This window comes from Uloborus diversus, chromosome 8 (assembly GCF_026930045.1).
Source record: "Uloborus diversus isolate 005 chromosome 8, Udiv.v.3.1, whole genome shotgun sequence".
In the NCBI taxonomy this organism is placed as follows: domain Eukaryota; kingdom Metazoa; phylum Arthropoda; class Arachnida; order Araneae; family Uloboridae; genus Uloborus; species Uloborus diversus.
Window position 1 is genome coordinate 92914131 of NC_072738.1, and position 16464 is coordinate 92930594.

The 16464-nt window shown below is 30.7% G+C and overlaps 1 protein-coding gene across 1 annotated transcript in view; it reads left to right on the forward strand.

Moving 5' to 3' along the window:
- The window catches only part of LOC129228491 (lysosomal cobalamin transport escort protein LMBD1-like), an 82947-nt gene extending 68652 nt beyond the window's left edge, over positions 1-14295 (forward strand). Inside the window, exons 9-14 of the mRNA XM_054863171.1 lie at positions 2515-2617; positions 3715-3819; positions 5355-5504; positions 6126-6174; positions 6269-6372; positions 7652-14295. Of these exons, the coding sequence (XP_054719146.1) occupies positions 2515-2617; positions 3715-3819; positions 5355-5504; positions 6126-6174; positions 6269-6372; positions 7652-7768 (628 nt within the window). The 3' untranslated portion in view covers positions 7769-14295. The remainder of the gene's footprint in view (positions 1-2514; positions 2618-3714; positions 3820-5354; positions 5505-6125; positions 6175-6268; positions 6373-7651) is intronic.
- The last annotated feature ends 2169 nt before the right edge of the window (positions 14296-16464 follow it).

Genomic DNA, 16464 nt, shown 5'->3' on the forward strand with positions numbered 1-16464 from the left:
TCAGTGTTGCAGGAGAGAGAGACGAGTTTTTTAGACTACAAAAACCTTAAAATGATAAAAGTTCTAAACAGACACTGCCTTAACTAACTTCATGTGTGTTTCTTTCCCCCCTAATCAACTAAAAATATTTGTCAATGAAGTACAGGTTGAAGTTGACCTTTCAGTAGGGCTTTGATCTTATTACCATTCTGAGTCATCTTGACATTGGAGGCAGGAAGCACCAAATAAATGAATTTGATTGTTGATTAGAACCAGCCTGCCTTCTTGCTAAAAATTATTTTTTCAAAAGACCACTCGTTAATTAAAGTATCATTTCCAGTTCATGCATAAAAAGAGAAAAATTCCCTTCATGGAGCAGAAAATTACTGATATCAAAAAGTTGGTTTTATACATAAACCATAATCATATTTATTTCTGTGACTAACTTTTTTTTTTATCCCACGAAAACAGACCACAAAGAAAGAAAAAACTGCATTTGTCAATTGAAGAATTTTGTCATCAAGTTGGCAAACAAAGTTGATGGCAAAATTCTACCTGAAAAATGTACAGTTCTTTTGATCTAAAATAAACTTTATATATATGTATATATACCCAGTAGCAGAAACTTTCTAGCCAGTTTGTGACACTGTTTTGGGCAGTTAAAAATAATCTGCAGCATTATTATTAGTTTTATTTTAAGTTTTCATAAAATACACAAGTCCCTTGAAAAGTCTAGATTCAGATATGTTCCAACTGGCCAGCGGCCACTAGACCCGAAAAACTTAGTGGCCCCCACCGTTGCCGAGTTTTAAATTATAAAGGGGGGGGGGGGAGGGTCACTACTTTCATAAAATAAATAGAACTTTGCACACTATGAAAAACAATTATTCAATGCATATTTATTTAAATGTGGAAAATTCAAGTTAAAATAGGTTTTTGAATTTTTTTTTCAAAAAATGAATAAATAAATTAGTGAATGAGAAGTTGGCAGGATGGCAACTTCTCATTCAATAATTTATTTATTGAATGAGAGAAGTTGGCATTTTAGATGAACGTTTTGGTTTATAGCAGAGCTTCCAAAGCAATGACAATCAAATACAGTTGTGCAGATAATAATTCATTTTTCATGAAAATAATTTTAAAAAAATAAATAAATAAATAAATAAAAAAAAAACGTGATTTATTGTACATTTTCCCTTACCTTCAATATTTTGTATTGAAGTAAACTGATCAAAACTTGATCCAATTCTTTTTTTGGGAACATAGACAAGTAACAGTCTCGTCTATTTCCATCTTGCCAATGACCAAACAACGGGAAAAGTCAATGATTATAAATAGATTTTTTAATTTGTAATTAATAATAGAGAGAGATTCAAAATCCTTGAAATAGTCAGTTTTTAGCACATTAGCCTCTAAATCAATGAATATAGGATAATATTGTAAAGATAAAGTTTTGCATATTTCAAGACAATAATTAAAAATTATCTGAAAAAATGGCACATTTTGCACAATTTTCAACAGCATGAATTGCAATAAACATCCATTCCATTTATGAAAACGTAGGCACTTAAAGAGTCTTGCGTACCAACATCTTGGGAATGAACAAACATGGCGACTATGCCAAAAATTAAGATCTTAATTTCTGAATTTGTTGCTAAAAGATAATTTAAAAATAAAAATCCTCTTGAGACTACACTTAAGTTGAAAAGTTTTTGCACTTTTGCGCCCAAAGCAATGAGGAGAAGGGGAAATTTTAAATATAAAATTTTTCGTGTTTTTCGCAATCAGGAGTGTGTGTGTGTATGTAGGCGTGTGTGTGTTGTGTGTGAGGGGGTATGTGTGTTTGTGTGCAGGCATGAGTGTGCGGATAGTTGTATGTAGGTGTGTGTGTTTGTGTAGGTGTCTGTATGTATGTTTGTGTATGTGTGTGTGTAGGTGTATGTATGTATATATGTGTGTGTTTGTATATGGATGCAACCTGGAGACGGTTTTCGCTGTAGGAGCAGCATCATGGGGATCCTGTCAACGGTGGTGCTGCAGAGGGTGCTGGTGGGAAAATAAAATGATTGCACATCAAAACAGTCAAATAAAAGCAATAAGCAATCGTGATTTCTCAAAAAAAAGATTTGCTGCACGTTTTAAGTCATTTTTATTAGTTTGCAGTTAAATGAAACATCCAATTCTCCTTTGTTTTGGAAAATGTAGACACTTAAGCATCTTATCTACTTCGATCTTTTGAATGACCAAATATGGCGACTATTTTTCTAGCTGAAATGCTGAAGCATCCATCGCTTTTCCAGTGAAAAAACGAACTCCGAACGATCTTTTTGCCAATTTGTATTTCTTTTTCTTTCTTTTATTTATTAATTTTTTCTTCCTTTTTGTTTTTTGGCCGCTGAAAAATCTGCGATGCACGTCTCGCATCTCTCGATTTCTGCTACCGGGTATATATATGTATTGATGTTTTACTGTTGTATCTAACTTCTATTTTTTTTCACATTTGGCATAAAATATAATATGCACATATACTTACAGTATTGATAAACTTATAAATTCAATTGGATTTCAACATGGCTACATTTTAGTAAATGGTACATTGCCTAAACCAGTGGATTATCTTATGCTGAAGAGTCAAAAGGTAATATTTTTTACGCTTTTATTATACCTGCTCTGTCTTAAATGCGACTAGTTTTTTAGTTGTTGCCAAAAGCAAAGTAAATAAAATTTAATTGTTAAATTAATTTCATGACTAAAATTAAGCAAGCATAGATTTGTGGGTTTTTGGGATTTGACACTTTTCAAATTACACAGGTTTATCGGCTAAAACCTGTATTACCACTCAAGTTATTAGTTTAAAATTGCTTTTAATTTATCTTTTTTCATTATATACTTGTTTTAATACTGTTGCCTCTAATAATTGTTGCACATTTGCAAGTTAAGTTACTTCTATTTTTGTGAAATCATCCTTGGTCCAAGACTAAATTCTACCACATGCTATGACTAGAAACCTATAACACCAACATTTATTAACATAAAAATAAAAGGAACGTGAATAATTGCATTAATCAATGTAACAACCTATTGCAGAACAGTACTGGAGACTCGGGTCAAGTGGGGTGGGCAGCTGACTCACATTTTTTTCCATCAAAGATTGCTTAAAGATTTTTAAGAATTTAGTTTAAAAAAATTTTTAAAGGGCCCATGACCCAAGAAACCCAAATTTTTTTTTTTTAAATAAATTGAAAAAAAGCTATGCTGAAGTTTTAACAGTGAAAAAAATGTGTAGAAAAATTGAAACTGGGGACAATGTTAAGTTATGGAAGACTTGTTTTCTTGCAGACATAATTTAAAAATAAAATGAGTTTCCTATAATTAGGATTTAAAAAAAAAAAAAAAACCACACAGTTACTTAGAACCGTTTAAACAAGTAAGTTAAAAACTGGAAAACAATCATAATAATAAATAAATAAATAAAATGCTTGAGCAAATGAATTCAAAATTTAAGTTGAAATATTGAAGCAGTGAAAAACGTGCAACAATCACTCATTAAAAACACTTTTCATTTATTCACATTCATTTGTTAACTTCATTTGTAAATAAAATAAAAGTGGTAATAACTTTATTTTTATATATTCTTTTTACAATGTTTTTGTGTGTTCATATATTCAAAAAGTTTTGAAATTATGCATTAAAAGTTAAGTTTTTGTTTTAAAAAAGAAGTTTGTGCTTTTTTAGGTCTTTCCTTTGGATTACATTTTCTTTTTCAGTATTATAATTTATCTGTTGTTGTGTACTATTTCTGCAATGCGGTCTCTTAAAGTTTGCTGTTTTTGCATCCCTGTAAGTATTTTTTTCCCTACATGATAGTTTTCCTTTGAAAAGGGAGTAAAATGTATTTTCTTGCACTAACATCTGACTGCAATTTTACCCTATCTTTACTAATAATAAAGCTTAATGTCCGCATGTCTGTGACGTCCATAGCGCCTAGACCGTTTGGCAGATTTTCATGAAATTTGGCCCAAAATTAGTTTGTAGCATGGGGGGTGCACTTCAAAGCGAGTTTTCAAAAATTCAATTTTTCATTTTCTTTTCAAATTTTAAGGACATTTTACCAATCTAATTATCATGACATGTACGTAGTAAATTATCATAATATGGACAAGCAAATTACCACAACATGAGAGAGCAAATTAATATAGCATATTGCCGAAAAATTCATCATCCATTATTTGTGTACTAGTGGTAAACACCAGGTCATGTTTCTAAACTGCTTTTATTTTTCTTAGGCAACATACTAAAAAATTCATATCAAAATTATGTATACTGAGCGTGCACGTCAATAACCGAGACGAAAGAGGCAATCCATGTGAATACAATTTCTCACCTTGTAATTGTTTACTACACCAAACCTTTGGTGTTTCTGCACCATTTTGTCTTAAAGACCACAAATTGCGTCTCCGAGGGGCAGCTATTCCACAAAACAAGAACATAATGGCCGCAAATGCCCAACGTTCCACTCGGCAAAACAAATCACCCACAACAAACCAGATGATGCCAAGCCAAAAGGAACAAGGTGTGGAGCGGGGAAAAGGTGGAGGAAGAAGATGGAACAGTCAACATTATGCACAATTTCCCAGAGTCATGTGACCGAGAAACGCAAAGGTGAAAAAAGGACAAATAGCACGAAAGCTTTAAAGAGATGAGTGCAATTGGGCAGAAACTGAATACTTAATGAAAATTGCCTTAAAATGTTGTGAGCAACGCAACATAATACAGGCGAACCAAATGACCTTTTTATTTTCCACTACCGTGCGGGTACTGTTAGTAGCAAATAAAAGTAATTTTATTTAAATATGCTTTGTATGCATGTTTTATATAATAGATTAAAAAATGTTTCCATTTTATGTATAAATGTATTAAAAATTATTTAATAGTTTTTTTTTAAATAAAAACTCTGTTTAAAAACTGTATAAGGCTTTCACAGCTGGCGTCGATATGAAGAGAGAACATTTCCAGGCTTATTGGCCGTGGTCTAAAGGAAAAAGAAGAAATCTTCTATTTTTCCTTTCTTCTTCTTTTTCCTTTAGACCATAGCCAATAAGCCCGGAAATGTTCTCTCTTCATAAAACTCTGTTTAATAAACATATTTCTATGGAAATTATTTATAATTTCTTTAAGTAGTTGCAATGTCTTTCTTAAAACTTAATTTGTACAAAATTCAAAGATTTTTTCCAAAATTTAAAAAGTGTTTGCACAAAATTTAGTTTTTACTGAAAAATATTCTTTCAATAATAATAATAATAAAATCGTGGTATAACAATCATATTAACAGATTAATTAGATAAAAATATTAAAAATTCTGCTTTTCTTTTTAGATGTATAGAATTAGACCTGGAAGATCTCAGCCTCAGGGCTTGATATTGTTGAGTTTTATCCTAATATTTACTGTCTTAGCATTTCATATCCTTATGTTTTCTGTCACTCCTGATTATGCTACATTTGGACATCAAAACTATTGCTCAATGGTAAGAAACTGAAAATTTTTGTTTAAATTTACATCATGGTATAATGCTATGCTTGTCATTATTGCTGTATTTACCATATTATCTCTATTTGATTAGTTAGGTTTTTCATTTTTTGAAATTTCGATGCAATCATATTTTTTATTATTCATCATGCATTTATATTGAAAAATAAAACATATTTTTTTTTTAAATAAAAAAAACAGATAATTACAAATTAATAAATCTGCTTCTAATTGCTCAATGAGCATGTTTTACTTCAAGGTTTTGTCATTCCAGAACTGGGATGGGAAACTTGCTGATTTTAAAGCTTAGTACTTGGGCGACCAAGCCTCACTCAGCTTCAAAAAATTATTTTTTTTTAAATCTATTTTTTTTTCTAAGGTTTGATTTTCTTTTTAAGATTAACTTGAAAAGCAAAACATAAACGAAATACAAAAAGCTCATTGCTAATTATTATGACTACGGCTCTAAGTTCAATTGTACATTTCAACATGGCAAATGTGCAACTATAAAGTCAAATGTCCTGCACAATCAGACATTTGACATTTATAATATTTCAGATAGCAATACATCTTGCCTTTTCTAATTGTTAGTTTATTAATTAATTTTTTTATTTTTCAGCAAAATGGAACCTGCTTTGGTGAACCGTGTTCATTGAAGATTCAATCAGGTTCTTAAGATTTTATTTTCTTCATTTGCTGAAAATTTATTTATTTGTTCATTTCATTAATAATCATTATTTTGGCTACTTTATTTTTTTTTAGGCGAGTGTCTTAAGACAAGATCTGGAACCTTTATTCTTGCTTTTGCCTACAAAGCTTGGCTATTCAGCGTATTCTTCTTTTGGATGTCCTGGGGTGTGCTAGCTGTAAGTTACTAAGTATTTGCTAACACTGTCCATGATAGCTTTTTTTTCAGATGAGCACATTTTCACGAGATTGGCTGATTCTTTGAAAAAGATACATTGTAAAGACCTTTTCCAAAACAAAGTATTAAAAGCATGTCACTTTTAGATACCATGTGTTAATCCTGGGATAGATTTGTAGGTTTAGTGATGTGTATATTAGGGTGTCCAAAAAGAAAGATTTTGGAAATTCTGCTCTATACAAGCCAGCCATTGTTCAAAATGGTGGAATTGGAAAAAAAAAAAATGAGGTGAATCAGTTAATATTTAGGGGTTGCGAAGGTTCAGTGCTTAAAAGATGTGGATTTAACACAGAAAATGAAGTTATTACTAAAACACATAAAAAATTTTTGCTAATTACAATTAAGTGCAGAAATACTGTAGAAAAAGGTATTTTACATTTATAAATGTCATAATAGAAATTTTTGAAACATCAATGTTACATAAGACATTTTTCTCTTGTTCATGAAGGTTTAGTAACAACATTAGACATCAAATGTTTTTGGTAAAACCTTTCCTAAAACAGGAGTCTGGTTACAACCACGATAGATATACAAATAGTGATAAAGCAAATACACATTAATAATAGTACAAACATTAAAACGAAAGATGAATACAGAAAATGATCATAAAACTAAATTCATCAGCTATGGAAGTTTCATCAAGTCAAAACTAAATGATTTACTCGCTTTTGATGAATCTGCCACAACTGATAAGTCGAATTTCATCACTTTCTGTATTTATCTTTTGTTTTTATTATCATTACTGTGTACTTGTTTTATTATTAACACTATAAATATTCAAATATACATATTATTCTAAAAGTGCTCCATTTATTTAAAATATTTAAAGCAGAGATGATTTTGCTGTAAGATGATTTAATAAATGGCAACTATTATAATAATGTATTTTTTTTTATAAATGTTATTTAATCTTTTGAGCACTTTGATACGAAATTTATATCAGACGGTTTTGTCCTCAGCTGTCAAAGTCAAAATATAGACCACTACGTATCAATGCAGACATCAGTGCCGTAATTAAAAAATAAATTAAGTAGTTAATCAACTATCATACCAAATTATAAAATTCTACAAAAAAGAAAGAAAATAAATGATATGATTATTACTTCTAAAAACCTTTTTAAATTATGACTGTTTAAATCACCATAAAAAATGTGTGCTTATTTTTGGAAAAAAGATACATTTTATTTCTTGAAAACTACTATAATCTTAATGTTTTTCAGATGTTTCTCATCAGCCTGGTTGTAAACTTAAAAAGGTCTAGAAGATCAACCTTAGAAGAAGCCATTGATAGAGATGATTTCGATGATAGTTATGATGATCGTTTGTTGAGTGCTTAATCTTGTTGTTCATACTATTATGTCATACTCTTACCTATAGTAGATCATCGTCTATTTGCACAGCATTCCTCGCGATTGTCTAATATGGTGTAAGGAACTTGAATTTGATGGCACTTTGAGGGTTTGGTAGAAATCCCTATTTTTCCCTAAATAGGAATGAGAAATACGGATTTTTATTACAGTGCATCACAATCATCTACTTGATTTTTTTTCTTGGAATGTTGGCAGGCATGTATTTAGTTTCAACCAGTTTTTGTTTCCTTTTATCTTAAAAGAAAATTGCTATGCAGTTTATTTTTTTAGCCAGATGTTATTTGTGGTCAAATAGAAAAGATTGTAGGATTTGATTGAAAAATTGGTATATAATAATGTTCATAATAATAGAAGTAGATTCTGAAATAAATAAAATAAAGTAAAATTTGATGGACTATAAATGTTCTCATTTGTTTTTGATGCTGAATAGAGCCATTTTTCTGTACAAATGAATACAATGAATTGTGTACAAAAAATGACTTTTTGCCAGTTACGTATTAAAAGTTGAAGAAACTAAAATATTTTAAAGTGTGAATTTACTATTTTACGAACAGTTATTTGGGACAGTAAATCTTTGAGCCTAGCAAATTTTTTCTTCAAAAGAATCTACTTTTTTTATGAGCATTTCTGATACACCAAATTTTTAACAAAATCTTACTACCTTTTCTTTTATCTGCGATATTTTTAACTGCTAAATTTTACCTTGTGTGTTAGTTTATATTTGCTATGCTTTTAGGTAAGACTATTATGAATACCAGATGCAATAATCTGGTTTTCATCATGTTGTAAATAATTTTTATGCATGAAAGGTGGGAAAACTCTAATCAATTAATGTTGTTGTGTTTTATGGAATTTGTTTCATTGTGCTTTTAGAGTACTATCTGTTGTTATATGTGTTAATCATCATTTATTTTATATATATATATATATATTTTTTTTTTGCTTTATAATTACCAGCGGCCCGTCCTGACCTTGTTTGGGTTTAAGAAAAGCTATCTATCTTTAAAAAATATTATGCTGTAACTTTTAATTTCAAGTTTAATAGTAAGCAACATTTTTTGTTTGGTTTTTATGAGATTTGAAAAGAAAAATGATTTACCTCATTTCCTGAACAAGCGAAACCAAAATATAATTCCCATTGAACAATACAATCTTCCAGTTTGGACCATTGTACGACATACCGTAAAGTTGTACGTTTGAACTTCGGATTTGATGATTGTGATGGTATAAGAAAATTTCATTCGAAATTGTATTCACTTAAATTGGAAAAGTAAATATGCAGGGACCATGGCAATGCAAGAAATGTGAGCGAACTGATCTACTGCTGATGCTGTAAGAACAACACTCAATCATATTATTCCTTAGTGCTTTTAATTGGGGTCTAATTCCATTGCATAGATTAGGCAAATTAAAGTTGTGCAATAAAATTATTGGAATATCGCCTTTAATTTTTAAACCATGAAGATAAGTCCCTCTCCTACATCCATGTGTAATTTTTTTGGCAAAGAGTCATGGTTTCAGGATAGACATTGCGAAGCAAATTATTTAGAGAGAATTTCCAAACTTGTATATTTGATAAGACATCCTTTTCCAGGTATTTTCCAGTTACTTGTAATAAAAGACTCTAGTAATGCTTACCACATTTCTTAAACAAACTCTTATAGCTGTTCATAAGTCAGAGATTGTAAAGGGCTGCAAAAAGGAGACAACTTCAATTAGGATTGAAGTATATCTGCACCCGTTCCTCTAGGGCATCACAGGAAAAGTTTGATTAAAGTCACCTCCAAATACAAAAGTGACACCTGTCATAATTTTATCTGAACCTTTTTATCCTTTTAGGGTTATATCTATGGTTTCTATAGCCAAGGAGAATATTGTGGAACATACGGAGTCTTTCTGGAGGAGATATTCAAAGTAGTTTAAATAAGGAATAGTCTGTTTTTGAACCACTAAGTAAAGTCCCGACAGTTCCTTAAAAAAACATCTCAAAAGCAAGTATGCCTGTTGATCGATATTTGACTAGTGTTGAATTTATTAAGTTTTCCAGTTCCACCAGGTAAGCCGAGAAATATTAATTTGCGTTCCTGGTTTTCATAGACGAATCTTGTTTTTATAGAATTGTTTTCATTGATTCTCTGCGGCAGTAGCAAACTAAAGTCCCTTGCCGGAGTTTACGCTTTATTGACAAATTTTGCCTTTTTTTTAGAAATTAGATTTTGGTTTAGATCGTTTGACGTTGAATGACAATCTTATTATTTTTGCTGACGCTCTCCTTGCAATATGTCGTCACAGAGATCTTTTTTAAATGTTTGCAATAAAGCAATAAGATCTAAAATTTGTCGTAAAAGTTAAAAAGTTATTAACTATTCACTGATTTTAGGAGGGGAGTCAGAAAATTACATGTATCAAATAAAGTTTGTTTCCAAAGTTTTGTTTTCCTTTGTTCGACCGAGTTCTGTACATGCTAATTGATAAGTTGGCAGGACCTTTAACTGTCAAAAGACTTTGGAAATACATTGGACCACGAAAATGTTCTAAATGAAATCTGAAGTAACAAAATACCAATTGGATAGTAGGATGAGTATTGTATCTTCTACTAAGAGGTGAGTCTTTTTCAATCCTGGGATGAATTTTAACCTCTTTTACTCATTTTCTTCAGAAAACTTGCTTTTTCACATGCCTCTGTTTCTTTATTTTTTGGTGATTTCTTTCTGATATTTTCTGATAATAAACTTGTTAGCTATGTTATTTAATTATATCATTTTAAATGCTTAAATACAGTCATCATGAAGAATATTTCTACAAAGAATTTTTCTTTAGTTTTTCCTTTTTATCAATTGCTTTCCTGCCGAATATTCTTTGTTCGTCATTGTTTCAACTCTTAACTTTGAATCTGCGATTCTTATGTGCAATTATTCTTTGAGTTGAGAATTTTCTATTCTAAATGTACTTAAGTGAATTTCTTAGACGTTTTTCATTTCAATTTTAGTATGAAAAAAAAAAACCCTAAAAGGATAGCCCGAAAAGCATGCAAATTTACAACTTTTAGAAATATGGATTAAAATCGTCTAATTTGCACTACTTCAATTCAGAAACTAATTCACCCGAAGCGAACCTCAGTTATTTATTTAAATAAATTTTGACACATAAACATTCTGTAACTCTAAGTGGTTTTCAATGCCCAAGGCTATTATAAAGCTACATGCCCTATCCTCTGAAGTCTCAAATACATGTAAAGCTTTTTGTGACTCATATGCTGCCAACGTGATTTTATTTTCTTCCACGTAATTCTATCCCTCAACATTCATTCAGGAACCTTCAACCATGCTGTTATTTTAAACGCGGTACAATGGGTGTTTGTTTTTACGTTCATAAGAATAAAACAGTATGAAACATAAACTAGTAGCGTAGACAAACTATTGGTTAAAAAAATTATTATAAATACATATATGCATGATTTATACATAGCCCAGTGTGTATTTACGTATGAGCTTACTGGGCTATAGCCCAGGGCGGCATGATGATGGGAGCGGCACTTTTTCCCATACCTTTTTTTAACCAAAAAAACTTTTTTAGTCATAAGGCCATAGGAGTGGCCTTTCATGGGTTTTTTCATAGGATGACCAACCAATTTTATATTTACATACTAACTGCACATTTTTGCACCTCAAATCAATTTTAAATTGCAATTTGCTAACTGTAAAACAGTACATTATTATTATTACATTACATTTAGCAATATCTAAAACTTTAGAAACTTGTGTTATTTTTAAAGTTTGACATTCTTATGAATAATCTTAGGGAATAAAAAAATTAATTAATTAAATAAAAATATCATCAATTACAAAAAGTAAATAAAGTACTATAATGAAATGCTTCAAGAGGGTAATTATTATTACTTAGAATTAGCGATTATAATTTTGTTAGTTAAATGTTGATTATTATTATTGCATTTCAAATTTGATTTTGAGCAGATTCCTTAAAAAATGATTTAAATAAAAAAAAAGCTGACTCAAATTAAAAAAAAAAAAACAGATTTAAGTATTAAAAAGAAATTGTTTCCCCTCCCCCCAACTCTCTAAATTAACACAACAAGAGGGCAGCCAGTTTCAAAAGCCCGGGGCGCCTTCACATCCAAGTACGCCACTGACATAGCCTATGTCACTCAGTAAGAGTGCACGTTTCATAGAGTGAAAGAATTTTTCAAATAATTGCAATGGTTCCGGAGATTATTTCGAATATATAAACACCCAAAAATCCGCTCTCTCTCTCTTTATAATATTAGTATAAATGTATAAAAGATATCTGGGCAATTCCACACATAATTGACATACATTTTTGAAGCAAAACAATACATATTTTGTAACATTCAACGCAAAATATATGTTGTGCAAACAATCTTTTGCCCTGGAATATTGTACTTTCTAAGCTGAATTTAGTGGTTATAATTGAATTCCTGAAGTACATTTTTGATGATTTTTAAATATTTATTAAAAACATGTTAATTGACTGACATTTTAAAAAGAAATATATCAGTCAGTTACCTTGCTTTCAACAATTTTTTTTAAATCGTCCAGAATGTATTTTGAGAATTCAATTGAATCGGCAGATTTAAGAAAGGAATAAAAACCAAAAATTACCCCCCCTTTTTTTTTGCTACATAAAATATCTCCTAGCTTTAACCTACATGTGGGTGGTAAGAAATAAATAAAAACTATTCCCAAGAGATAGTTATAGACCATTGAATAGTGTAAGAAGGTCAGGTGTAAGAAGGAAACAAATCCCGGATTTATTTCTTTCTTAGAACTCATAATTAATTGGTCCGCTAGGTTGCAGCACAAGTAGTTACTCCAAAAAATGTGTCCTTTTGACCCTGCAATCCAGCAATATATAAATCAAAATAAAGCAAATATTTCTTCGTTTGATTATAATCTAGAGAAAAAAAATCCCTTCTATGAGATGTTTCGTCAGCATTTTGTGACGAGTTATCAGAAAAGCTTATTTTTTGTTCATTGAAATATGTGTGAGTATATTTAAAATTTATTTCCAGCCATTTTTTCCCCTAGCTTGATTAATTGAGCATTGGGCTTAAATGGGACATATTAAAGGGACTTGAATGTTCTACTGTGGTATTTTTGCATTAATTATGTTAAAATCTTTACCAAAATAACGCTATCTTTTAAACTGTTTTTCTTCATTTATTCATCATTTATTTTAGTTAGTTTTATACATTTTGATAGTGTTTTTATTTTATGTGTACTGTTTGCTACTTAAGTAAAAATGTTGTTTAATTTGTCATTTGATTTTTGTGATTATAGTTTTAACTTGTATGATTAGCTGATGCTGGTTGGGATATCAACATGCATTGAAACTTCGTTAATGCAAAAATCATGAGACCGTGATAAATATTTCATGTTAACTGGATCTGATCTTATCCTATAAATTACTAAGTTATTGTTAACTCGCTAAGCCAAACTAGTGTTTCATGTTAAACAATTTCACATTATCAAACTTTGACTTCGCAGCCACATAAGACGTAATTGCATGAATCTCAAACAGCATATTTAGAAATGAATGTTATAAAATAAATGTTATATTATGAATTACTTTTAAGATTTAAAATGTATATCTTGGGTCTAAAGAAATTAGAGGTATTTTTTTTACCACTAAAACTTATGGTTTTACAATTTATTTTTATCACTTTTTGAAGCTCTGTCTTAGCCTACGAAGACATTTTAAAAACATATTTTTCAAACAGTAGCATATGGTTTTTTCATTTTGATTTCCTGCAAAATATTAAACTATTATGCTTTTTGTAAAAATTTGAGATGTGTAAAATTACCTATACAAGCTTTTATACCAGCGATCGGCAACCTAAATTCTGTACCGATCTACTTTCCAAGTTTGGTGATCGTCAAGATCAGATCAACTTCCGGGGGGGGGGGGGGGGGGAATCTCCCCGCTCTGTGGCATTGGTGAAATGTTGTTCGAAGCAGTGTTTTCTTACTTTAAAAATTTACAACATTTGAAACAAGTTTGATCTGTTAATTCAGTTTTCCTTTTGTGGACATTTTTCAATAGCAAAAGTAAGAAATAAATATTTCTCTCAATTATTAGAAGTTGGGGCATTTCCAGCTTCCAGCGATAATAAAAAGTTCTGGAAATGTTTTGAATAACTTTTGTCTCAGAAGTTCATTTAAATTCTTTTGCAGAAAATAATGTTTTTTTAATGATACTCTGAGAAGAAAAAAGAAAGTTCCAAAATATTGTGGGGATCGACTGAAAATGGGCTCGAGATCGACCGGTCGATCACGATTGACGGTTTGCCTACCGCTGTTTATACTGTTTTAATGTAGTAGAAAATTTTGAAATACATTTAACTTTGATTTTGCTAGTAGTGTCTAAAAATGATTTATTCTGTCTTAGTTATGTAATGAAAGTGAATAAAATTGTTTGATATAAAATATCTCCTTACTTGCAAGAAATAAATTGAATTTTCCTTAAATTTACTTATGATTTATATCCTGTATCCACATAGTACTTGCCTGTTATAATCTTTGAGAAGGGATAAAAGGTAGAGAGAGAGAGAGAGAAGCTATCAATTCTTGAAGCAAAGATCTAGTCACATGATATATTTTAAAGTTCAGAATTGGAAGAAATCAGGGTTTTTTTTCATTAGTTTAAAAGTAAAGCGTGTCACCCATTTGTTTTAGTTAAACCATATGACTTGGGATCTTTGCCTCAGTTTTTCCTTAGCAAATGATAGGACCTGCTCTACAACATGGAAATAGATGTATTGAGACGTTTAGTATGAAAACTTGTTCAATCTAGGCATTTACAAAAGTTTTTTTTCTTTCTTTCATTTAGTTTGATACTTAGTCCATAGATACTATCCGGTTGCAAAACATTTTGGAACGAGTCCGTGGGTGCAAGACCTTTCGTCTCAGGACGGATTTTCGTCTTGGACAAAATTTGCGAGACGGAGGTCGGGGCGGAAAAAAAATTGATGACTTTCCTTCAGTTTTTACTCAAAGGAGAAAAATTGAGTGTTTGAAAAATATCAGGGTTTGTACGGGTCATGGAAATCCTGGAAAGTCATGGAAAAAAATTAATGAAGTTTCAGACCTGGAAAAGTCGTGGAAAATTAATATTTTCATTAAAAGTCATGGAAATTTATTTAAAGTCATGGAAAATGTCTTGGGTAGTAAGAAAGTAACAATAGCTAAAAGAGCGCTAGAAATATTGAGTGGTTTAATAATATTGCATATAACTTGAACATTCTCAAAAACAGTTCGAGTTTTGGAATCCAATTTCGTTCGCTTCTGTAAAAGCCGCTCGACTTTTTTGTAATGTGATTTTACTATTGGGGCATCACTAATTTTGAGTTCACCATTATTTTCAGCACTTTTTATATTTTATATTCTGTAGTAGCGTATTTGCACGTTTTTGATTTTGCCACGCCCCCTCAAAAAGTAATTCAATTGCTCCCGAGTTCGTTTCAACTACTTGTAAAAAAATCATTATTAAATTAATCGGAGTTTTTTGTCGAAGGCTTTAGAAAATAAAGACTTAAGTCAGGCAATAGAACATAGAAATAGGGGAATTCTAATACTTTAGAAAAATGAATTTTCTGGAAAACGGTGGCTTTACTTTAATGAACGAATATATACTGTCAAGTTACATTAGTGATTAGATGAACTATTGACACCAAAGGGCTATGATTTTATGAAGCATAAATTTATTATTGGAAACTTACTAATGACTCATTCAACTTTTGTCCCATTCATTACTATTCTGCCCTATGTATTAAATATTTGTTAGACATTTAAACATCAGTGTTTTCTATTCACTATATTTTTACTTTACTTGAATTTATATGATAAAGACAAATAAGAATTCTGTAGTGTGCACTTAAATTCTTTCAATCACAAGTAAGTGCTTCAATGAGGTAGTGGCACTCACGTAAAAGTTTCTCTAATGCCCATTTCCGAAAATTGGCAAGTTTGGCATTAAATAGTACTATTCTCTTCGTGTAACAAAGTCATGAATATTTTTATGAAGTCATGAAAATTTTTTATCCAAATTAAGTATGAACCCTGAAATATGCTTTAATTACTGTACCGTTCCATAACCACGAATGTACATCGACATTCTCTCGATTTTCCGACATGGACTGGTATTGTTTACAACGTGCTTTTGGAGGAGTGGCTATTAGACTCGCGCCGTTTTTAAGTTGCTCTGTTATTTCCAACTCACTGCATTGCAGACCGCGGAGTTGCTCACTATTCTCCCTGATTTATCGAATTTACCGTCTGTACTTGAAAATTTGGCCTTTTCTCTTTCTATTTTCGATCATCCTTTCGATGTTTTTTTTTCTCCCCATTTGCGTTTTTTTTTTTTTTTGCAAAAAATGTCTTAGAGTTGAATGTGAATCACCGATTGAGAGTGATTGCTGACGGGATGAAATGTTTACGCCACAGCAAAAGGCGTTCACATACCAGGCAAAATGTCACATATCAGGGATTTTAAAGATGTTAATGAAAATTGGAATTTTGGAAAGAATCGGGGGGAAATTTTCAAGCTGGTTTGAAACACAGATGGGCAACTGTTCCCGCATTTTTGGCATGTTTCTAGTAAAATATTCTAAGACTTGAGGAATCACT